The 25,919-nt window shown below is 38.4% G+C and overlaps 1 protein-coding gene across 2 annotated transcripts; it reads left to right on the top strand.

Annotated features, from left to right (window-relative positions):
* The first annotated feature begins 1,805 nt into the window (after positions 1 to 1,805).
* On the top strand, positions 1,806 to 23,554 carry LOC106068396 (uncharacterized). Of its 2 annotated transcripts, XM_056006882.1 has the most exons (8): positions 1,806 to 1,986; positions 3,918 to 3,953; positions 6,399 to 6,515; positions 12,149 to 12,257; positions 14,743 to 14,788; positions 17,118 to 17,788; positions 18,298 to 18,551; positions 19,612 to 23,554. In XM_056006882.1, the coding sequence occupies exons 2-8, from the start codon at positions 3,919 to 3,921 to the stop codon at positions 23,333 to 23,335; spliced, it is 4,956 nt and encodes a 1,651-aa protein (XP_055862857.1). In that variant the 5' UTR covers positions 1,806 to 1,986; position 3,918; the 3' UTR covers positions 23,336 to 23,554. The 2 variants fall into 2 exon arrangements, with proteins under 2 accessions (XP_055862857.1, XP_055862858.1); XM_056006883.1 differs by lacking the exon at positions 3,918 to 3,953.
* The last annotated feature ends 2,365 nt before the right edge of the window (positions 23,555 to 25,919 follow it).

Genomic DNA, 25,919 nt, shown 5'->3' with positions numbered 1-25,919 from the left:
TCTAAATGACTTTCTTCACTTTGATCCCTTGTCTAAATTACTCGCAGAACCCAGCACTCCTTGTCTAAATGACTTGTTGCATTTGGTACTGTTTAGTGCTGTCATTGTGGGGTGATCGTTCTTTTCGAATACTCACTGATGTTAGCTCCGGCATCAGAGGACAGTCGTGACCGAACATATTTCTTTGGCACAGCAGTAGACGAGGATGCTCTATCAATACCAATGTTTACTTTGGAAGGTACGGCATCATCTCTGATGACCTGGAATTTCCCTTGACGTCAGTGAAGGTCATTTTCAGCATCCCCTGAACTAATTTATGTCTCCCATTCAGAGTTATTTAGTAATAATAAAAATCTTTATTATCCATAAGGAAATTTGTCTTACAATTTGTGCATTACACCAAACATAAAAACAAAACTAGGGTTACAATTCTTTTGTTGAAACATATAAAGACAGGCTGGAAAAACAACAGTATTAAGTATCACATTTCTAATACAAAACCATATTTCTTCATGTTACTTTTGGGTCCCACGATGACAAGCTAACCACGGTCAGAAAAAGCAAACTGTATGGTCATTGACATCGATTCTATTCAAGGTGAAAGACAGAGAGGAATGGAGAAGGACGGTCGAAAGATCAAGTGTGGTACACCAACGGTCCAACAGACTAAGTTAAGGGAGATTATGAAGTTGTGGTGATTCTTTGTGAGAGGAAGGTCAATGGAGAGTACTTTTCTCTTTAGCCCTGGGGTTTTGTGCCTCCTCACGTGAGCCCGCAATGTTCGGCTGCACACTAGGCAGGTTATTCCAGCTGGAGCTAGTGTCATTGGTCTTGCTTTTTTTTTTCTCTGACGCTATTCTTCTGCCAGCTCTGTTCTCTTGTCCTCAGCGATTTATGCGCCAGTTTTCACAGCCCGACGTCATGTGCTTCCGTCTGCTAAGTGGCAATGTCAATGCTGAAGGCTTTCTCTTGTTGCCGGTCGTTGACTTATAGCACCAAACTGCTGGTACACAACTAAACCGTTGTATATATATCTTAACTAATAAAACTTCAAATAGCCTCCTTTTGTGAACAAAACTAAATATAACTTTATTTATAATATAGACACAATCAACTTGTGATAAATAAAATAAATGTAGTTAGTAATAATATTTTTATAAAAATCTAACTTACTACAATAACAAGACCTCTCAGTCTCACGTTTTGGAGTCGTCTCCCCTTATTTAGACCAGACGACGACAATGTTGCATCATTCTTAACCAATCGCTAACCTCTAGCCACAGTCACCATATGAACACACACACACACACATGCACCATGACACTTTCAAAGTAGCTTTGAGGATGTCCCCGGAGCGTTTAGTTTGTCCATCTTTGCATTTTATTGTTTTGATACACACATACGTTTTACAAAAAACGTAATCACACCTACTCACACACACACACACATGTCATATAACTCTTGCGTTAAATGTCACAAAACTCATTTCTCTTTCTGACTTCCTCGAACAATGATGTCATGCCAGACTTCCACACTGTCTGTCATATCAATCACACATACTAGCAGCGCTTGTAATGGCTTGCACACACACACAAGTATATTCAAAATTTGCTTTAGTTATATCTCGATATACCTTCAGCTGTTTTTTTTTTCTCTCGGCCCCCAACCACTGGTCAAGTGAGCGAACTAGGGAAAAAAATTAATCGAAGCATAATTCAATGACGCAATACTTTAAATATTTAAGAACTTGACTTCCTATTTTTGTATGACGTCAGTTCCGACATTTTTTCCCCCCACACTTTTCTATTTACATTATAAAAGCAAAATAAATAAAAAATAAAATAATTGATCTAATTTAAAAGAAGAAATTTAAGTAAAAATACGCCGAATTGCCTTTACCATGTAATTTTTCTCGAGGTTGGTCTTTCTGAGACTATCTTTTGACAGAGCTCCCTCAAAGACAAACATCGACTAGAATACTGATTAGTAAGTGACTAAGTGTTGAGATCTTGTCTGGATTCTAGATTATCATATGTCTATATGCTAAATACTTTTAAATAGCATTATTGTTGTTAGATGCCTAAGCTAATAAGATAAGATAAGATATGCATGACTAGATAGTAGATTAACAATTCGTCGGACGTAATTATCTTCTTTTTTTGAAGTAACGTCTTCAATTCATGTAATGTATAAGATAAGAAGAATCTAGATCTAGATTGACTTTTTTTTTTCGTTCTCTAGATCTAGTTGTTGCATCGTACTTTAAGGAGTTCAATCTATATCTAATTCTAACCAGTTCTATAATGTAATAATTAATATCAGTTCAAGTCGTCTAGTAAGCTCTAAATCTAATTATCTGGATCATAGATGACACTAGATCCTTCTAGATGATTCTACTCCTAGATCTCTCTATAATTTTATAACTTTAGAATCATTGAGGTCGAAATGTTTTCAACTAGAAAAGAGAAAATCGTATTATTAAAACTCAATTACAGTGATAACGTGATTCTAACTATTTTGAATAGTTCTCGGCATTGATGTCTATTGGGCAGGGTTTCTCAAACTTTTGACAAGTGGTGCCCCCACCCACCTATAAACAAATTGAATTCGTTCGCGCCGCTCTTAATTAACCAGCCGGGGAGCTCTGTAAATTTAAATACGCACGTTATATTATGCCCTAAGTGTAATAAGAAGGAGGCAGCATTGACCAATACTATTATGCGAGGGATAATCGAGGTAAATATAGTGGACTTACGTCTGAAATGACCGCCGTAAGATCATCTTTGTCTTAACTAAGACGCTCTGTCGCGGACTTCTTTTTTTTGTTTTGTAAAGAAAAATTCGTCAACGTATTCACGCTGAAGTTGTTTGCTATATTCGAATGCTCCGACTAAAGAAAGCCGAGAAGAATGTATTATTTAAAAAGTTTTTAGTCAGTTTTCTCTCAAATACGATATTTATTTTAAAAGGTCCAGCTTCGAAGATGAAACGATGCTTCTTATTTACAAAATTATAATATTTAAAGCATTTTAATTTTTCTTGGTTAATAATCAGACATGTTGGGGTTAGGGCGTGGAGACGAAAGGCCCAGGAGAGATCTGAATGGAGGGATATGTTAAAGCAGGCCAGAGCCCCCCATGGGCTGTAGCGCCACTGGGATGGATGGATGGATATGTAACTACAATGAAAACTAATCTTTCTTTTTTTTTATGTCTCTTGAAAAGTATATTGACTAGTTTCGAGCCTCCCCTCGTTGTCAGGAAGTCTCCCCTCTCTCCCAATTTGAGAAATGCTGCTTTAGGCTCTATAAGCAACCTAAATCAAAAGAACAAAAAATTGTTCATTCACACTAGGTTGTTTTAAGACTTTACTTAAACTTTGCTTGATGTTTAGTGGAGATTTTCACGATAAACTCAACAATGTCAAGGACGCTAAAGCTGCCAACTAAATAACAGTTACAAACGGAAAAGATTTTTAAAAAATGATTATACAGTGCTGAAAGGTAGATAATTCCGAGATTTTGTAAAAAAAAACATAGCTTATCAACACGTCCTATATTCTGTACACAGGATACGCCTAAAAAAAATCACGACTCACTCTAATCACTATACACATTTTAATTTATCAGCATTTTATATGTTTATAGTTTAATACTCCTGTAATTTTAATACAGGCTGTTAAAACGTTTTATAAAGTTCTCAGACCTAGGTAGGCTTATATACTTGCAGTGTTGTTGTCGTTTGATAATATGGGAGAATGAACAGTTCTTGTGGTAGGAATATAGAAATATATTTAGAGACTTGAAGAGAGATAAGAGAGGGGGAGAGGAGATGAGAAATAAAAGGTTATCGCCCCTAGAGGACGACATAAATGTGTTTCATTAACTCTCTTCTAACCTGAACATGTTTTGACTGTAGGATGAAACCAAAGAAACTGTTGGAAAGCGTTAATTTGTAAGTAGCCCTTGTTCAGTGAATACATCAATTAGAATATTAGATGATGCGTTTACCGTAAATACTATTGCCAATTTAGATGTGCACGAGTTTTGATGACCCCTGAACTATAAGGGCATTAATTGTACACGAGTTATCAACTTTGATGACCCCTGAACTATAAGGACATGAGTTGTACACGAGTTGTCATCTTTCATGACCCCCTTATCTCTACGACATTAATTGTACACGAGCAGGGCCGGATTTAAGGGAGGGTATAGGCAGGGCTACCGTCCAGGTTCCCCACAATGGAGAAAAAAAAAATCTTATTTCGACGCGTCAGTAACTGTGTTTTTTTTTTTTAAAGAGTTTTTTTTTAACCGAATAGTTTAAATCGTACAGTTGGCAACAAAAAAAAGTCCTCTTATAGTGTGTTCGTAATATACTCCTGATTTTATACTTTTGCGTAAACTATAAAAATGTATTTTTTTGTTACTAAAATATGTACATGAAATAATCTTATTTACGTTAAACAAAGGAAAATTTAAATTAGTGGTACACCTCTGTATAATATTGCATGCTTATAGATATTAGTATTTTTATTAAGTGGATTTTTTATTCAAGCTTTCAAAAAAAAGTGTAGGGTAGAGGCCTCCACAAAAACTCTTCCCTGGAGCCTCCCCATACTTAAATCCGGCCCTGTTCACGAGTTATCAACTTTGATTACTTCTTAATACTACAGTAGTTGTTCACGAAGTTATCAACTTTATCAACCCCCCTGCTCCATTACTACATTAATTGTTCACCAGCTATATGGCTTTGGACTATTCCATTTAGAAGACAAGATGTCGTTCAGTTAATATGCCGTTTGGTTTTAAACGGGGGGGGGGGGGGAGGAGAGAGAAAGATCCCCGTTTTGTATAAAAGAATTAACAATTAAAAAAAAAAAAACACTGAAAGCTGCTAGTGAGTCTTCGTTTTCTTGTTGATTCAATTTCTTCATAACCAGAGAGAGAGAGATTGAGAGAGACAGACGATAGACAGATATAAAGATATAGAGATATAAAGATAGAGAGAGAGAGACAGACACAGAGAAAGCAGAGAACGAGAGAGAGAGAGACAAAGACAGAGAGAAGGGATGACCAGCAGATTCCCTATAAAGCTTATTATGTTCTACTACGAGTATGTCTTGCAATAAAGCCCACCAATCAAAAGCTCTCTTCCTGGAACTTAAAATAGTTTATGCTAATCCTCACACCTTATAAAATCATAAATCATCCATATAACCAATTACTACAATAGTCTATGATATTCTCAAACCATGTTAAATCATTTTGAAAATAAGATATTAAAATAATGTAGGCAATTCTCAAGCATTCTCATATCATTTTTAAAACAAGACACTGCAAACAGTTTAAGCTAGTCTTAAACCTTGTTATGACATTTAAACAAGGTTACAAGGACAGTTAGTGTGGAAACACGAACTCAAAATCGGTCCCCGAAGTGGTCCACCCGGGCAGGTTAAAAAGGCAGGTTTCAATATTTTCAGAAAGAATTTAAAAATGTAATTCTATCAAAGGCAAATGACAGAAGAATGGAGAAAGAAGGTTGACAGATCTTGTGTGGTGCCCCAACTGTCAAGCAGGCCAAGGGATAGGTGAGAGTGAAGGAGAAGTTCAATGTGAGCCTGGCCTAACTGATGTCTTATAATTATTATCTAATTGATCTATTTGTTTTGCAAAAGGTCAATCTCTTATTCAAAACCTCAAGAAAAGAAAATTACTTTTGTGAAGTGGTATGTACCTGCGGTGGAATTACAGTACACGCGATAATATGAGAAATTACTCTTTGAATGTTTTAGATCCACTTATATGTATATCAAATAGATTTTTTCTCTTAAAAAAACTTAACAGTTGTTGTTTTTTCTAAATGTAGTAGTTAATATGTCAGAACTTACTTAACTTAGCAATACAAAAAAAAAAATTTTTTTGACAAAAAATCTAAAACTGTTTACATACATGTGTTAAAATATGTTAAATTGTCATCTCCCTTACTAAAGAGCCTCCCGTGTTTGTTACTATTAATAGTGAAAAGTTGTAAAAATGGTGTATTTTTATTGAAAAAAAACTGCTTAATTAAATTTTTCGCTTTCAGAAAAGAAAAAAAGTAGGCATTTCATCAGAACTTTGAAAGGTCTAAAATATAATGATGTCGGATTTTCAATATCTTTTCTAGTTTACGATATCTAAACGGGACGGACGGACAGACAGACCACACAGAAATAACAGCGTCTATTGTCCTTTCGGGGGCCGCTAAAAAGAGAATATATGAATATTTTATACATTAAAAATAGTTTGGGCTGTTCTCAAACCTTGTTATATCATTGTTATATTATTAATATATCATTGTTATATAATTCCTCCATGTCTGTTGCTGCTTGGTCTGACCCAACTCAACTCGATCTAGCACCAGTTACATGGTTCACCCAGACGTTTGGTCATTCCTAGACGAAGTCCACGATGTGGCGATCGCGGTGTACACATTCATCTTGCGGCACCAGATCCTGGCTATCATAAATATCGTGTGAGTATCGTAACTACTCGTCATTAACAGTTGGGTTGCAGCCATGACGCGATGGGGCTCATAGCTTCCGGGCACATGGTTACTATGGAAACCTAAGGGGGACATTGAAAAAAAATATTTCTTTCTCATTTTTTAAGAAGACGTAAAAATGATTATGACAAAATGAAAAACACCGAACTGTGAGAGATGGATGGACTGAGAAATATAGAGGCAGGGCCGGCTCTAACAATTGCTGTGCCATATGCGAAACGCATTTTATTTATTCTTTACTACATACCAAATCGACATCATTTTGAAAAATAAAATATCGCTTTTGATTTATTTTAAAGAGATCGAGATAGATTTAGATCTATAAGGCCTATTTATATGCCAGTGACTCTTATTGTAAAAAGAAAAAAAAAGGTAATGGAACTTTCGGGTTCGGTTAAAATTCGCCCTAGTATTACATTTTTATTAAATGAAAGCTGACATTACTGACAATACCTTTTATGACGCGCGTAGAATTAGCGTTATTTTTCATATTGAACGACACCCCAAAACGATCCGACATTTTTGTTTATTTTTTCCTGGAGATTTTCAAGAGTTTTCAGGAGATTTAGAATTAGCGCGGGGCCTGTAAAAGTGCTACTGCATAGGTAGTGATGGACAAAAGTTAACTAAAAAGTTAGAAACTTTTAGTTTAACTAAAAAAAAATAGTTAAGGCCATTGTTTAACTAGAAAAAAAAATTAGTTAAGGCCATTGTTTAACTAGAAAAAAAAATTAGTTAAGGCCATTGTTTAACTAGAAAAAAAAATTAGTTAAGGCCATTGTTTAACTAGAAAAAAAAATTAGTTAAGGCCATTGTTTAACTAGAAAAAAAAATTTGTTAAGGCCATTGTTTAACTAGAAAAAAAAATTAGTTAAGGCCATTGTTTAACTAGAAAAAAAAATTAGTTAAGGCTATTGTTTAACTAGAAAAAAAAATTTGTTAAGGCCATTGTTTAACTAGAAAAAAAAATTTGTTAAGGCTATTGTTTAACTAGAAAAAAAAATTTGTTAAGGCTATTGTTTAACTAGAAAAAAAAATTTGTTAAAATCGTAGTTTAATTAATTTTTTTTAGTTACTAACTAAAAAGGGTAAAGTAAGATGCTGGTAGAAGTTATGGGAGTAAATATTTACACTTGAAAGCAGCAGTATTATAAAATGTTAACCATTTTTTGCAAGAAGCTTCTATGCAGTATTATGAATGAGGTTGTTCCGAATTTTTTTGTGAGCCACGTGGAGGTGTTTATTTCTGTTTCTAGTGGGAATCTGATTCGTGAATTAGATCAATATTTAGTGGTTTTAATCAATTCATTGGCGGCAAACAATATTTTTTAACTGCAGGAACATCAAGTACACCCTTTTTTATAGTCTTAAGACTTATTATTGAGATCTATTAAGTCTAAATCAACAGCTAGGCCTATATAGATCTAAAAGCATTAGAGTAACCAACTCTAGAAAAAAAAATTTAATCCACACCCTCTCTGACCATAAAGTAAATAGACTGTGTCCAACTGATTTTAACAACCTGGTCAGCTAGACATACACATGACCACATGTAGGCCTAGTGTACTGTACATGTGTAGTCGATAATACTGCAAGACTACCCTGCAATAGTGTTTGCTTAATGTGGAGTGGTCAGACAAGAAAATAACACACTGGCGTGGCTAGTCAAGCATGTTCGTAGATATATCTTTACACTAAAATAGTAAAACACTCTCCCTGCCCAAAAGTAAATAGACGGTGTGTCCGACTGATTTTAAATCTGGCCAGATAGACGTACACGTGTTGGTCTATTTAGTGTACAGAGTGTGCAGTCCATAATGACAAGATCACCCAGTTTTTTTCCCTTGCGCGTTTAAAGGTTATTGCAATAGTGTTAGTTGTATTTTTAGTGGTCAGACAAGAAAATAGCACATCAGCATTGTTAGTCAAGCATGTATCATGTATTTTACACTATAAAATAGTTATACAGGTCAAATGTTTTAAAAACTCCAACGATTTCGTTTCTATTTCTTTGGTTACTAGATCTAAATTTGAAATTCCGAAATTTTGTTATTTAATGAGATTTTAAACTTTACCATTTTTAAGTAAGATTTTCCGTTATATAATAAGTTAACATAATTTAAAAAAAAAAGAGTACCATTATTTTCTAAAGGTTTTAATTGAAGGCAAAAATACAAGCACACATATTTATTTAGACATTTTATTTTATTGTGCATTAACGTTTATGTAAGAAACATATTCCTTAATACTGATTTTATTATAGATAAATATTACTAGAATGTTAAAAGAATAAGATCGAACCGTACCGTAGGCATATAGTCGGATGATTATATTTATATAGGTCTAGTTCAACCCTGCCCCCCCCCCCCCCCCAAAAAAAAAGTTATGAAAAGTTTGTTATAGTTAAATTAACTTTCTTTAGTTTAGTTTAACTATCTTTTGAAATTCATGATAAACTAATGGTTTAACTAATTTATTTTAGTTGAAAACTAGTTTTAGTTTAACTTTTAAAAGTTAGTTTAGTTCCCATCACTATGCATAGGTTGCAGTGGCCTAAGGCCGGTCCTGTGATATTACAGACGTTCCTTTTCTGAGGGTGTGACCAATCCATCTCCACTTTCTAAGATCAGCAGCTCTTTGTAATCGTTCCCGTCATTTCATTCCCGGTCACTTCATCCCCTGGTCATTTCATCCCCTGGTCATTTCATCCCCGGTCATTTCATCCCCTGGTCATTACATCCCCCGGTCATTTCATCCACCTGGTCATTTCATCAACTGGTCATTTCATCCCCGGTCACGTCATTCCCGGTCACTTCATCCCCGGTCACTTCATCCCCGGTCATTTCATTCCCGGTCACTTCATCCCCTGGTCATTTCATCCCCGGTTACTTCATCCCCGGTCATTTCATCCCCGGTTACTTCATCCCCGGTCATTTCATCCCCGGTCACTTCTTCCCCGGTCACTTCATCCCCCGGTCACTTCATCCCCCGGTCATTTCATCCCCCGGTCATTTCATCCCGTTATTTTCATCATCTGATCATTTTATCTAACAAATAGTAATTGTAAAAAAATCATGAAATGAGCAATATTTAATGCATCCATTTTTTATTTAAATGACAAAATGTGTAACACATTAGATAAAAATAAAAAAAAACTATAAAAATGTAACATGTATAAATATAAAGGTAATGTAAAAAAGTGTTATCCTGATATGGGTGAAGTCAGCCTATAGTAGAAAAAAAAATAAAACCTTATTTCAAGGCTAAAAATGACGCGCCCATTTTCAAGAAAGAGCGATTGAAAAATAAAATAAAGTAAAACATGGTCGTACTTCCTCCACACCTTGGCCTTTGATGATAAGTTATCAGCGGCACGGTCATAATTATTCTAATCGCACTTCTATCTTTCAAATGATTTTTCACTACTTGCACCACACCTTTGATCATTACGTCATGCGCAGGATAATATTATAATATTACATCCCCAGCATCAAATATATACAACATACAATATATTATAAGATTTCTCATCAAGAATGCAAAGTGGAAGAGGAAACACTATAAACGCATTAGTAACATGTCAAAAAATATCAAAAAGCATTCTACATATTCATATTTATATATTAGATGAAATGAGGGCTTAAAATCAAAGCCTTAACTGCACAATTAAACAATGAAAAAAGAAAAAAAATATTTAATTGGGGATGAAATGACCGGGGGATGAAATGACTGGGGGATGAAATGACCTGGGATGAAGTGACTGGGGATGAAATGACCGGTCACCTTTGTAATATCTAATGTAAACATTGTTCACTACTGTCCCAGTCTATCGCTTGATGGTAGAAGTAGTAAAGAGTCAAATTATATTATAGCACATGTTACTGTTGTAACCAGCATAGAATGTCGTTAAGCCGCAGTACAAAAGTACCCATTCACCCAAAGTCGTAAAATGTATCTTTTTATGGTAAAAATCTTGTACGCGTTATTTCTCCACTTCCAAGTCTCGGATCAAGTAGACATATGTTTACACAATTATTCCTAGTGGATGATAATACAAGAATCAATCAATTAACCGATTAGTTAATCAGTTAGTGGTAATTGATTAGTTTTGTTTTGTGTATTAAGCAAGTTCACCATCATCATCATCAAACTCCATTTGAGTAAGGGCTTGAGAGGCTCAAATCCTCTTTTTCTAAAGCCCTGGACAGAAACCCTGCTGTCTTGCGTTGTGCATAAATGTCGTCATACAGGTGGAGAATTTTTGGTTTCCAAGACCTGTCGAGACGGAGATCAGCAAGTCCGGGGCAGTCAAACAGAATAGGAGGCACGGTTTCCTCTTCTTCCCCGCAGCGGGGGCACCATAAATCGAAATTAGGCCATAGCCGCGAGAAATATGAGCAAACGGGCCTGTCCTGCACTGTGCTCTAATAGCATGCTCAGGCTTGGACACCACGGGAAAGTGCGGTCAGGGCGTCTCATGCGCTCCCAGACTACACGGGCTTTTTGGGACTTGTCCCAGCACTCAAACCACTTTTCCATTTGTTTTTTTATTTAATTATAGCCAGGGCATGATGAAAACTTACGAGCGAGTTAAACTTTGCAGTATTGTCAGGTATAACCGTAATTTTGTGGTTCTTCCCATTTGTTAAACTTTACTGTTTTTAAATCGTATTTAAAAAAAAATATTTTGCTAGTGACACAACTCCCCCCTAAATTAAAACTTTTCATCTCAAGAGTAAACAATTCCAGAACAAGTGAAGACGTCTTTTATCGAGTTTCCCTTGTCTTATGTTGTGTGGCCTCCATAATGGCGCTGCCTACTTGACTCACTACAACAACTCAGATACTCTTATTTTATCTTATATAATACAGACGTTACTTTAAAAAAGAAGATGATTACTTCCTACGCGTCATGCATTTAGTCATGAATATTAACCAATGACTTAAATTCGGCCAGTCCAGGGGCGGACTGGGTGTCAAAATCGGCCCAGGCATTTCTATAAAATTCGGCCCACAAATTCTCTATCATGTGATGGGCATCCATTGCTAGGTCTAACTGTCCTCAAAATCATTGTTAAGTTTGATAATGTATCGATATGCATGCATACAGTGAACTCAATTTCTTAATAAGCAATATAGGTCTTTCCTTTTACTAGTAGCACTTTCTACATTCTACATTTTATTTTTGGAAAATGTGTTACATTAAAATAGTATTACACTGTAATGTGTGTGAAAGATTTTTTTAAACACGACGCTCAGAGGGCCTTTTATAAAAAAAAAAATAATATAATAAGACTATTATAAAACCTTTAACAATTTGATATGTGCCGTAGTGGCTTCGATCAGGCCATTCCGGTGGCTTTACCGGCCCATTTGGGTACCGACCCACCGGGCATTTGCCCAAATGCCCATATAGCCAGTCCGCCCCTGGCCAAGTCTCTATCAATATAGTTACACCCAACACAGGCTGTGTTGCAGACATATGGCATTTTACCTCTGTTTGTGTCAGCCTTCAAGAACTCAATGTCGCCCCTAGCATACACCAGGATAGAATAAATAAGGATACGTTTTCAGATTACAATCTCATTGGTTATTTCTTTCAGCGTAATTTCTCTAAACCTTTTCTTTATCTGGACATTCGGCAAACGGAAATCGTCCAAACTGCATGCCACGTCCCCTCGCTCGGACCGGTCAAGTAGATCTACTTATAATGTAAGTAAATCCAATGTTTTCTGTGTCTTGTTTCCTTGAACCAGGCATGGGGGGGGGGGGAGGTCCAAGACTTCTCATAGGATACTGTCTTTACCTCTCAAGTCAAATTTCTGATATAAAGGAAACATCTCTGGGTATATATATAAAAAAGAATCTTAAATAGAAACGCAGAAACCCTTACTTCTAGTGTTAATACAGTGTGTTCAAGTTGTTTTTATATTCCTACTTTTATAGTAACCAAGAAAATAACATGATTCTTATTGTTTCAGTAACTAGCATTATGCTATAGTGTCACGTTTTTTCTTTTGTTTTTTTTTTCTTGTTTTTTTTTTTTTACAAATCTTGTATCATCTAACTATGTCTGTCTGTCTGGTAAAAATCTTGTGGACGTTATTTCTCCCACTTCCAATTCTGGGGTCAAGTTGAAACTTTGCACTGTTATTCAATGTCCTTCGGGGAGCTACCATCTTCTACCAAGCATGTCCCCAGGTGGCGGATAGGGGAAAAACCCTTAGATATAAGGGTTAGCTGTGAGTATCAAATAAACAGCCGTGGACCAACTGGTTTGCAGTCATGGAGGATGAGGAGGGGGTATTCCAGTGGCTAGAATATTCACTTAAAACATCTGAAAAAAAACAGGGAAATGATTGCAAAAAGCGAGAATAGGGCGCTTAAACTCTAAAACCGGGTAGATGAAACGCGTAAACTAGGGAGAGACAACTCCGAAATAAAACAACTGCTGCCTTGCAGACGATCTTGGCTGATCAAAGGCTATGGGAGAACACCCAGAAAGAAAAGCAGGCTGAAGCCGGAGTCAATGGGCCTCCTGGCGCATAACACATTGACACGCAACCTCATCTATGTTGCATGAGAACGAAGAAGAAGATGACATCACACGAATCAATGGAAACATAAACCAATTACTTAATTAATTATTTGTGGTCTGGTATAGAAATAGGGAGATAAATCTTGAATTATCGAGATATGTGGTCGTAATTGTGCGGGTATTTTACTTACATAAGCTTTTTTTAAAAAAGTATTCTTTATATTGTGCCTTTATTACGATGGTAGCTTTGTTTATGATACTGACTCACATTAGCAGTGTCTCTTTGTATAATAGCGTCTCTTTATATAACAGTAGTGGCTCTTTGTATAATAGCGTCTCTTTATATAACAGTAGTGGCTCTTTGAATAACAGTAGTGTCTCTTTGAATAACAGTTGTGGCTCTTTATATAACAGTAGTGTCTCTTTGAATAACAGTAGTGGCTCTTTGAATAACAGTAGTGGCTCTTTGAATAACAGTAGTGGCTCTTTGAATAACAGTAGTGGCTCATTGAATAACAGTAGTGGCTCTTTGAAAAACAGGAGTGGCTCTTTGAATAACAGTTGTGGCTCTTTGAATAACAGTAGTGTCTCTTTATATAACAGTAGTGGCTCTTTGTATAACAGTTGTGGCTCTTTGAATAACATTAGTGGCTCTTTATATAACAGTAGTGGCTCTTTGTATAACAGTTGTGGCTCTTTGAAAACAGTAGTGGCTCTTTATATAACAGTAGTGGCTCTTTGAATAACAGTAGTGTCTCTTTATATAACAGTAGTGGCTCTTTGAATAAAAGTAGTGGCTCTTTGAATAACAGTAGTGGCTCTTTGAATAACAGTAGTGGCTCTTTGAATAACAGTAGTGGCTCTTTGAATAACAGTAGTGGCTCTTTGAATAACAGTAGTGGCTCTTTGAATAACAGTAGTGGCTCTTCGAATAACAGTAGTGGCTCTTTGAATAACAGTAGTGGCTCTTTGTATAACAGTAGTGGCTCTTTGCATAACAGTAGTGGCTCTTTATGTAACAGTAGTTGCTCTTTGCATAACAGTAGTGGCTCTTTATATAACAGTAGTGGCTCTTTGCATAACAGTAGTGGCTCTTTATATAACAGTAGTGGCTCTTTGCATAACAGTAGTGGCTCTTTATATAACAGTAGTGGCTCTTTGCATAACAGTAGTGGCTCTTTGCATAACAGTAGTGGCTCTTTATATAACAGTAGTGGTTCTTTGCATAACAGTAGTGGCTCTTTGCATAACAGTAGTGGCTCTTTGCATAACAGTAGTGGCTCTTTATATAACAGTAGTGGCTCCTTGCATAACAGTAGTGGCTCTTTGCATAACAGTAGTGGCTCTTTGCATAACAGTAGTGGCTCTTTATATAAAAGTAGTGACTCTTTGCATAACAGTAGTGGCTATTTGCATAACAGCGTCTCTTATGAAAATGGCTTTTTTTTTTACAATGCATATCTTAGCTTAAGTAGGAATTAAAAAAAAAAATCATAAGACAAAGGTTTGCAACTTTTTTTTAATTTTAAAAATGTAGACCTAAACTAGCTCGCTAACTAATTTCCAGACTGGTTACTTTTTGTATATATTATTTTTTAAAAGTTTGCATAATGGAGCATGTATTTATAAATAATAACCTCAGTTTTATACTCATTTTAGCCATTTTTAAAAAGGCTTCAAGCCAGGGCGCAAAAAAATAATACAAGTAAGTTGACATCTTTCCTTTTTTTTCGTGTGTGAATAGATTTGTACAAAGCTTATACCAACTCCGACTGTTAAAAAGTTTGTGCACGCTATTTCTCTCACACCTGGCCGCACCCAATCTCAGATAAAGCTGAAATTTTGCACAATTATTTCTTGTCCCTGACAAAACAAGAATCAATTATAAGTATAAATTAGTTTAGTTCCCTTAAGGAGGCTTGATCCTTGAGTGAACAAGTTGTTTTTTTTTGTTGCATTAAAAAAGTGGTAACATTCACTTCGGTACCCCCCCCCCCCCCACACACACACCCTTTTTCCCAACTGGTCCAGACAAGTGATAAGATCATAGCGCATTGACAAAGCTAAAAGCATGAAACAGCGCTAAACAGAAACAATTGGTAAAAATATTTCTAATCGCACAGATTCATTGTTATTAGTCTAGATCTATTACAAATTTAATTTAATCACATGACTGATCCAAACTAATTGATACAATTACACTTAATATAAGCTTTGTTTGTTTTTTTTTTAAGTATTTTTTAAAAATGTTTTCTTGTTGAAATTAATTTTCTGCTTGTATTTCTACTGAATATACTTGAGACTGTTTTTCTACTTCTTCGTTCTCATTTATATGTTTCTGGGTTTAGACAGGTAAACCTAGATACGCGGTGAACTGCGCAGTAGTTTCCAGATCTGGCGGCTCTCCATATAACTTTTGTTGGGGGGGGGGGGGATTAGTGTCTTGTTCGGGCATCTCGATAGAGTATGCAGCTTTGAAGTACATTCTCTGGGGATGCTCCAAAGGAAGAATCTCACTGGTCCCTATTTTTAGTATACGTAACAGTCTGTAACTTAGACTTCAGACTTCATTGATTTCCATTCCAACCTATCTGGTCATATAGCTAAAACTAATGGGACAAAATGAAAGATTGTTTAGACTTCTTCTTGAAACTGTCAGGTCGAGTTGAGCCTTCGGCTCTTGGAACTCTAAACCAGCAAAAGTGAACAAGGGCTCTCTCTCACCGGTCTGAATGAGAACAGTGTACACTGTTCTGTCTGGCGGGTGGGTCAGACTCGTGGCAAGAGGCCGCGTGCACTAAGACCCCCCGCCATTTTCCTTTTCTATACCAGGCTAACCGTGCGGGTCACGCCATTTATGTAACGGCCCCTTGAGGAACAGCGCCTGAATTGTGACAAGGTTGTGGGAGCTTTTTTACAACTCCGCGGAGTGCAATGAGGATGCTCTCGCACCCCTTTAGGCACCCCCACGGGAGTCTTGTTTTGCTACCCTTTAGCCTAATCGTTTCCTCCTACGATCGTTTCCACCCGGGCGCCACTATGAGGCAGGGGTAGCATGCCCGGGCGCCACTATGAGGCAGGGGTAGCATGCCCGGGCGCCACTATGAGGCAGGGTAGCATGCCCGGGCGCCACTATGAGGCAGGGTAGCATGCCCGGGATTGTTTAGACAAAAACTAAAACCACGACAACGTATTGCTGCCTTACGGATGCCGGTTAACGACGGGAGTGAGAACTAGTCCCCATCACGTTCAACAGCGGGCCGAAAAAGGATGTGACTCACCCAGGGACGGTCTCATACGTTGAGGAAACTTCAAGCGAAACTAGGGTTGAAGACTTCTGGTCCACGCCTGTCCAATTAGAGAAATCCTGCTCAGTGTTGAAAGGGTTAATGGGGATGCACTGCGGTCCGATTCCTTGTTAACTCTTTCTCTCCTAACCGACGATACAAACGTTGATTCCATCAGAATGTGGTAAATAATTACGGAGAGAAAGAGTTAATGGGGTTTTTTTTTCAAGCCAGCCACATTTAAATTATCGGGATAACCCCATCCCCCTCCTTTATTTTAGAGAACTAAACAAGTCAGATATTAATCAGAGTTTTAATTAATGGTTTGTTTTACATGGTTAAGGTATTAATGCAATGCCAAGTATAGTATCCAGAAAGCCGAACTAAAGGGTTTGATTTCAAGACACATTTTGTGAAGGTACAGGTATTCAAAATTGCATATTTCTTGATCCATATGCTAAGACGCATTCGTAAAAGTTCTCAATCTTCCCAGGTGTCATTAGAGTATGGGTCGCCTGAATCGGCTAGGAAAACAAATGACTTGACTGAATTTAAGTCATGATCTTCTCCTTTGAACGAACTTATGTCATTTTTAACATAAGATAAAAGACTCCGCTTATAAACGTGTATTTAAAGGCAAAGTCATCTAGGGAAAGTGTTAAAAGTAAAGTCTTGTTAGTAAAATATTTGTGAAAAATTGTATTGACTTTTGTTTTTTTTTAAACATTTCTAAAAATGTATTTTCAGTTTTTACAGCCAAGAAAAATTCTTATAGATCTTCCAACCAACACGACTGTGCGAAGTCTTCAACCAATGTGCCGAAAGTTTCCCCTACGTCAGGGGGCAACGTCGCTAAGACTTCCTTCCACCTCGCTGGTCGCTGCAGCTGCTCGCCCACATTGGAGAGTTCCTCTGACGAGGTAGAGGAAACCCTTGACGAAATCACCTGGGGATTCGACACGTCGCCCTTGTCCTCGCATTTCGTGGCAGAGAGGGACAGCGCTGGAAACTGCAGGCAGCGCCACCTTTTTGCCAACGCCACAGGGGCGCCGGTTAAATCGTTTGCCAAAGAACAGCCTTCATTTCCCAAAAATGTGATGAAGCCAGATCGGCTGAATGCGTACCGTCGTTCTATAGTCAATACCCTTAACCTTCGCGCCAAACGATTGGCTGCTGGGTCAAAGGTCGCCATAAACACTGAAGGCACACAAGGTTCCCGGGAATCTAAAAAAAATTCTACCTTCAGTCGATCACCAAGGCGCCCAACTCGACAACATGTTTACTCGGTTACCAAATCGGGTGACTCTGAGTCCAGTCCCGCCAAAGTGGTATCCAAAAGATCATGCGTTAAACGTCGCGCGGCAGTACCGCCCAAAAGGATGCCAAAGTCGTCCCCGTTAAAGCCAGAATTGAAAAGGGTAAGTAGCCTAGTTCAACTTCTTTTGTTTTTTCGGTGCCTTTTCAGACTGGACTATGTACTTTACCAAACTATCAATCCGTTGACCCAATAGGATTTATGTATATTAATTTCGCTATTTATTTTTTAAATTAAACTTATAATTTTGTAACGAAATTGGGCCGATGCTATTAAAGTCAAACGTATTGATGCCTACTTACAATTGAGATGTCATGTAGGCCTACTGGTTGAGTACGACTTACCGACCCATTTACAGGTCCTGCCAGTCGGGCAGCCGTCGAAGTCCCCGCTTAAAATTCCGAAGATTAAGGATGAGTGCAGTTTTTCACATGGCCATGCAAACCCAGTTGCGACCTGCTTATTTTCCCACACCTGATGCAGACAAAGCCGTTGTCCAGCGGGGGTCTATTTAAGTTTTTTTTTCGTATTCTTCATCTGTCTTCTTAAAGGCTTTAAAATGTGTGTCCCTGAAAGAACTCCAGCGAATGTAACTTTTTGTTTATTACACAGGCAAAAGTTTGGGAAAAAGAAATCACTTCCGACTCCGATGATAACAAAAACCTGGCCAACATCCCTCAGAGCAGACGACATTCTGAGTCGTCGGAACAAGGTGGCAACCGCAGCGAGACGAGCGTAGTGTGTAAACGAGACAGCTGGATCTGGTTCTCGCCGGAAACGAAACCAAGTGACGAGAATTTTTTCTCCAGGCAAAACAAGTTTAAAAGTGAGGACCCCAGGGTAGCTGAACTCGCTGCAGAAATAAGGTCATTGCCATGTTGTCGCTATCTGTTTGTTATTCTTGTTTATCATCATTGAAATGTTTGTTTGTTTCACGTTGTTTAATATAATTGCTATGTTGTTTGTCTGTTTCTTGTTTAATATAATTATGTTTGTCTGTTTCTTGTTTAATATAATTACTTAGTTGTTTGTCTGTTTCTTGTTTAATATAATTGCTATGTTGTTTGTCTGTTTCTTGTTTAATATAATTATTTAGTTGTTTGTTTCTTGTTTAATATAATTACTTAGTTGTTGTTTTTTTTTTAATATAATTATCTATTGTCTGTTTCTTGTTTAATATAATTACCTTATTGTTTGTCTGTTTCTTATTTAGTATAATTGAAATGCTATTTGTTTCTTTCATTATTTTGCAATATTTAGAAAACATAATAAAAAGTAGCGCTTCAGACTCTATTTATGGGGCAGATGATATTAAGGTCATCTGTTTACCAAACACTTCGCTTATTTTTTAGGAGTTTTAATTCACTTGGTGGCCTACTATAAATTATTCCACTAGTTGTGAAACACCTATTCAGGCCTCGAGGAACACACTGGCTTATGGTAAACGATACAATGCAACAAGGTATCCTTTAGAGTTGGGCGTGCTTAAACTCCCGAAACTTAAGATCCAAGTGTTTGGAAGTCACGCTACCCTCAGTCAGTTTTATTATTATTATTTATGTTTTTTTTTAAGAAGTGCTGTTTTATTTTTCATTTTCAGCTGTGGTAAAGCGTTTGTCTTCCAAACCAGGAGTCCCGTGTTCGAATCCTGGGATTTTTAATTTTGGTATCTTCGGGCGCCTCTAATGGGAACCTCACATTAATTGGGGAAAAGTAAAGGTGGTTGGTCGTTGTGCTGGTCACATGACAACCTCGTTAACAGTGAGACACAGAAACAGATGACCTATGCATCGTCTGCTTTACAGATCGCTAGGTCTTCAAGGGGAATTTTACTTTGTTGTAGTAAGCCTATACCAAGCTTACTTTATGTATTAATAAAACTATTCCATGAAGGCATCTAACGTGACTTAAATTACTTTTCCTCAGACGACAAGAGGAAATGAACAAAAGCATTGAAAGGGAAGCTGAGTCTCTAATCGAAAGCTCTTCACAGTCACATAAATATGCAAACCAATGGGCCAAGCCGTCAGGCGTCAAGCCAACCAGCAGATTGAAAAGCCGAGGTAGAGGCAAAAGACGTTCGGCGTACAGCAGGTCTAGCGCTAAGAAGTCATGCAACAGTCCCCGGCAGCTGATCAAGAAACAGCCAGATTGTCACAGACCAACGAATCACTCTACGCCAATACTACCAGGTCGTCCTGGAGCACCTAGCTACGCCTTGCAGGAGCTGTCCCCCAAAGTCTCATCATCGCAAAGCCAGACGTTTCTTCGCTCTGAGAAGGACGGCAAACCCTTGCCGCCTTTTGATTTCAAATGCAGCGAATCCGTCACGGAGACATCGTCTCTAGATCTAGCGTGCTCACAGACACCTGTAGACAACACGCTGGACTCGAATTCCAATGAGCCGACCCATACTCTCTGTGACATTGGCCTCAGCCATAGGAACATGTCTAATGCCTACACGAAACTCATGGCCGACAAAGGAGACTCGAGAGCGATAGTGGGGATTAGCGAGAACATTGCCAGCCAAGAGAAAAAATCTTGTCCCTCAGATCCAGTCATGGGTGTCCCCTGCGAGCAGATCAATGTCCTAGGCTCTGGCATCCTAGAAGGAAGCGGAGAGTCGATGACATCACCCGCCTCTGCATCTGGAATGTATGAGGGTGATTGTCCTAGGAAGCGCTTTTCACCTTCTAAACACTTCAGCCAAAGAATGTCGTCCCCAAGAAATTACAGAAATAGTGAATTCAAGCCGTTACCCACAGGAAAAAAGAGCCCCCAGGTTGTGCTCTCCACGGGGGAATCCGAATCGGAATCCATTCTCCGGGACACCTCCGGACAAGAAAACAGCTTTCGACAGATAATCATCCGCAAAGAAGTAAACTCAGCCGTGCACAACCTTCTCTTCGACACGGAGCAGAGCTCGTCTTCCATGAGTCCAACGACCATTAACAAAGTCAACGCCAGCCTGCGGCTAAGGAAGTTGATATCGAAAGAGAACAGCCCCAGTTTTTTACCCAAGCAGTTCCCAAACCGATGCATGTCTACACAGTCCAGCGGCTCCACTGTTAAAGCGCCTCTGGAGGAGTCAAAAAAGGGCAACAAGCGTACCAACATTTACAATCCCGATTACTATCTTGGGAAAAAGAGGCCAGCCAAGAAGCACTTCATGGCTGCCAACTCTCTTCTGAATAGTCCTTCGCGCTGGAAGAAAACTGACATCGTCTGGAACAATCCGGTTTCTTTGCGCTTGTACTCACCCAAGCCAGTCACGCCATCTCCTGTGCGCAGAATGCAAGCTTGTAAGGAGCGAATGGCTGGTAGCATTGCTATACAGAAGTCCAATCCGACCAGACAGACAAGCAAGGTCGGAAATGAGAAACCCGATAATAGCTTTGTCGTATACAAAAATAAAACTCAGCCTCGTGTCAGTGATTGGCCAAGACATGGGCTGGGAAATAGATCCAGCATAAAGACACAGTTCTCTTCGCCCGGTTTCAGCCCTACTTCTGCTAGCAGCAAACTTTCATTGAAAACTCCTAGCTATGCAATGGCAGATTCAGAAGCTAAGATTATTGATAAAACAACGGGTATTAAGATGGAGTCTCCAGTGCTAAGAAGTAAAATGATAAAAGGTGAAGCAGTAAAGCGATTTGGCGAAAGAACCAAAAGGCGACCGGAATCCCCACGTTGTGAGTGTACAGAAGGGACTTTGCAGTTCTCTTCCGTTCAAGGCTCTTCGTTAAAAGCAAATACAGGGGACGCCCAACAAATAATCACCTACTCTGATTCTTATTGGGCGAAAAATATAGGTCTCAAAAGGGTCAAACGTGCTGACTCAAATGCGACTCTGTGTTTAGCGAAATCTCCGACAAAGAACGATTTGAATGAGTCAGCGGTGAAAGTAATCAGTCAGGAGAATGATCCTGTCGTCTCTGAAGAAAACAAAATGGCACCCAACGTCCCGTATATGATACCAGGATCAACCAATAATTCGTCAAGCAGTGATCCATATCTGCATTCTGGATCACACAATGTGACCAAGCTTCAGACATGCGATGGCTCGGTACAGTTCGACTTTGTCGGTTCAAATAAAATGGCGCCTCTTCCTGAGCCTGAACCATATTTTGAAAATGAATCGCGCCCTTTTTTAGAAATGAAACCTGCTGGAATAACGTCCTACCAAACACAGCCCAGCACTTGCCTACAAAACGGCGAAGAAACGAAATACTCTCGAAATATTAGTGAGCATTGCTACAGCAAATTATCCTTGATGTCAACACGTGACACGTTACCGTGTTCTGCATCTGAGGAGGAGCTCTACTCCAAATTGGAAAAGAGAACCGAAAGACGTAGCCCTGAGGTTCTTTCTTTAGCTGATTTCGGTCTCAATGGTGCCGTGCACCAGGCTGCACAACCGATTTCTAACCCCGACTCCGGCTACGAGGAATCTGTTTCAGACAGGTCAAACTTCTTACAAACAACCATTTCACGCGTGGATAGTCGTTCAAAGCTCGGAACTCTTCAGTCTGGAGAGATTGGTCAAGCTTTGGAATGCTGTGCTAAGAAAGTGACTCAAGAGAAGGTCAGTGTTTCCGTATCTTTTTGTTCACAAGATTCGGATCTTCCAACTAGTGCCAGCCCCATTGCCAATTTGTATGGATCGAGTGGGGATTCGTCAATGCATGAACACTCGGCGTATTTAGTGAGTACATCAGAAAAGCTGAGCAAAGATAAACTAGGATCCAACACATTTATCATTCCTAATCCCAGAGGAACATCACATTTAAAATATATCGATTCTGTAATCGATTCTTCTGGGGACTTTTCATTAAACTATGAAGAGCACATTTCTCTCCCTTGCCGCAAGAGAACGTTATCTATTGACTTACTGAAAGACCACAACTTACAGACAGAAATAAAACTCAAGCAACTATCAACCGGTACAGAATCGATACTTAACAAACAGTCCGATTACTCAAGGAACAGAATGGGCGGGGAATGTATGAAAAGAAGAAAGTGTGAAGAACTTCTGTTAGACTGCTCACTCTCATCGAGCCTGGGTCAAATCGACTACTCCCCCGAAGCATCCAGCAGTATCACCAACTTGATACCCAGCGCTCCCATATCTCCAGCTCTAGAGTCGCCGTCTAGTTTCTTCGCGGCGAATACACGGCGTGACGTTTCCAGCTCGACCTCGAAAGACATAAGACTCTTGGAGTCATTAGATACCGCTTCGAAGAGCATCCTGGTAGATGACAACGATACAACATTCGATAGATCTTTACTCTCCGACATGAACAGTGACCTGACCTTCAGCGACTCTTTGGCGCGAAACATTAACGTAGTAAGATCCGCACACGATAGAGAAGCCTTGCAAGACGCCAGCGACAGTGATTCCTTTAACGAAACAGACTTGGCTCACTCTTTTCCATTCTCTTCTGTTCCAGGAACAGTAACTAGGAAATCCAATCAAACTGAATGCTCGACAGGTGACTCGCGTTGTCAAGGCAAATTCAATACGCACACACGCCACACACCCCAAATCCTAGCTAATGAAAATGAAATTATACACTTTTCTAATAACCAAATGACAGACCGAATCCCTGTTCGAAGTGTTGCATTTAGAGAGCTCTTGAGACGATTCTAAAATTGATATGTCTAAATAGTATGTGAAGCTAGTTCATTCCCCTGTGTTTCAGTTGAGGACAAGATTGTTATATAACTTTTTCTATAGCCTACTATTATACACGAAGTGTAGGCACTCTATTATATATCGGGGCATATCTTAAATCTTCTACAGTGAATTTAAAAATTAGCTTTTTTTAAAACTATATATGTGCATGTGTATAAATGAATGCTAATAATATACATTTTTAAAAAAACTGTTGTTTGGCTTGATGTTTATTTATTATTTGTTTCTTGACTTCTTTTTTTTTTTAATTTGTGTAATTTTTGGTGACTGATTTCATTGTGAAAGAGTTTAACTTGTACTTGGCTTCTTTATCCCCTGGTCTTGTGTGAGCACTAATAAGAGAGAAGAAACTGCCATGGTTAACTTAGATAATCCTACAAATCGACCCTTTCAAGGGCGGACTGGCTTTATGGGCATTCGGGCTAATGCCCGGTGGGCCGGTACCCAAATGGGCTGGTATAACTATGACCACAGTAATCATCTTTTTTTTTTTAAATCACGTCTGTATTTATAAAAGATAAGGGCCGAATTGATGCCACTATGGTACGTATAAAATTGTTGAAAGTTTTATAGTAGGCCTATTCTCTTACAAAAGGGCCTCTGAGCGACGTATTTTATTATTTTGTTTTACAGACTCTACTAATAAACAGGGCGTACTAATTTAATCCAACACATTTTCCTTAATCATCTAAAAGCATGTAACTGTAGACAGTTCACTAGTAGGCTTAATCCTTTTAGGGCCTACTTACTTTGCGATTAAAAAGCAACATAAGGCCTATTTCCTTATAAGGATATAGTGTTTACTGTATGCATTTGTACAGTTATTGATACATTATCAAACTTAACATATTAATTTTGAGGACAGATAGATTATAATATATATTTTATGGGCCGGATGGTATAGAAATGCCCAGGCCGATTTGAACATCTTTCTGAGTATTTTATTAGGCTTAAAGAACGTGATTGAATGATAATTTTATTGATGGTTGACATTTCTTATCCTTGGTATTTGGAAAAATCATTAACCTTTGGTCAACTGTCTAAACACGGGTATTAATAGACTATCAATAAAAAAAAAATAACAATGAATAGCCTTCTATTAGGTCTTATTAAATCTTGTTTTAAAAAATTCTTAGGCCTACATAGAGGATTGGGAACTTGCACCCTCCTGCAAAAAATCCTGCTGGCGCCCATGGATCTAGATCTAGTCTCAAGAGAGATTTCTAGATTAGATCTGAAACGTAGTAACACTTAATGGCAATGTCATCGAGTTCGAAGATTAACAATGAATACAATGCTTACTCTCTATCCGATATTTTCGCGAATCACATGTGCCATGACTACGTTATATGCAGAACCTGTTGTGACTAGACGGCTCTTGTCAGTTATATGCAGAACCTGTTGTGACTAGACGGCTCTTGTAAGTTAAATACAGAACCTGTTGTGACTAGACGGCTCTTGTAAGTTAAATACAGAACCTGTTGTGACTAGACGGCTCTTGTAAGTTAAATACAGAACCTGTTGTGACTAGACGGCTCTTGTAAGTTAAATGCAGAACCTGTTGTGACTAGACGGCTCTTGTAAGTTAAATGCAGAACCTGTTGTGACTAGACGGCTCTTGTAAGTTAAATGTAGAACCTGTTGTGACTAGACGGCTCTTGTAAGTTAAATGCAGAACCTGTTGTGACTAGATGGCTCTTGTAAGTTATATGCAGAACCTTTGTGACTAGACGGCTCTTGTAAGTTAAATGCAGAACCTTTGTGACTAGACGGCTCTTGTCAGTTATATGCAGAACCTGTTGTGACTAGACGGCTCTTGTCAGTTATATGCAAAACCTGTTGTGACTAGACGGCTCTTGTCAGTTATATGCAGAACCTGTTGTGACTAGACGGCTCTTGTCAGTTATATGCAGAACCTGTTGTGACTAGACGGCTCTTGTCAGTTATATGCAGAACCTGTTGTGACTAGATGGCTCTTGTAAGTTAAATGCAGAACCTGTTGTGACTAGATGGCTCTTGTAAGTTATATGCAGAACCTTTGTGACTAGACGGCTCTTGTAAGTTAAATGCAGAACCTGTTGTGACTAGACGGCTCTTGTAAGTTAAATGCAGAACCTGTTGTGACTAGACGGCTCTTGTAAGTTAAATGCAGAACCTGTTGTGACTAGACGGCTCTTGTAAGTTTTTCTACCGTGTTGTATGAGATGCGGAACAAAATATGTAGATTCTAAAATTCTAGATCAATAGATCGTTTAGAGTCTGGATTGCTTCATCGAATGCCTCATGATCAATTATCATTTGGTATACAGCAGGAGAGATATAGTTTATCAGTAGTTTCCTAGTATCAAGATTATCTACTGATACCAAGTTTTTAAAAGGTCCATACCAGTGCTGCCAATGCTCTGCTACTTGAGGTGCTGTGGGCTCGATGTCAAACTTCTCTGGCCGAAATATACTACCCATTTCGAAATTATTACAACTTCACAGTTTTGATTCAAGTGTTTGGTGTAATGCACAAATTGTAAGACAAATTTCCATA

This window comes from Biomphalaria glabrata, chromosome 12 (assembly GCF_947242115.1).
Source record: "Biomphalaria glabrata chromosome 12, xgBioGlab47.1, whole genome shotgun sequence".
In the NCBI taxonomy this organism is placed as follows: Eukaryota; Metazoa; Mollusca; class Gastropoda; family Planorbidae; genus Biomphalaria; species Biomphalaria glabrata.
This window is presented reverse-complemented; position numbering and strand designations above follow the sequence as displayed.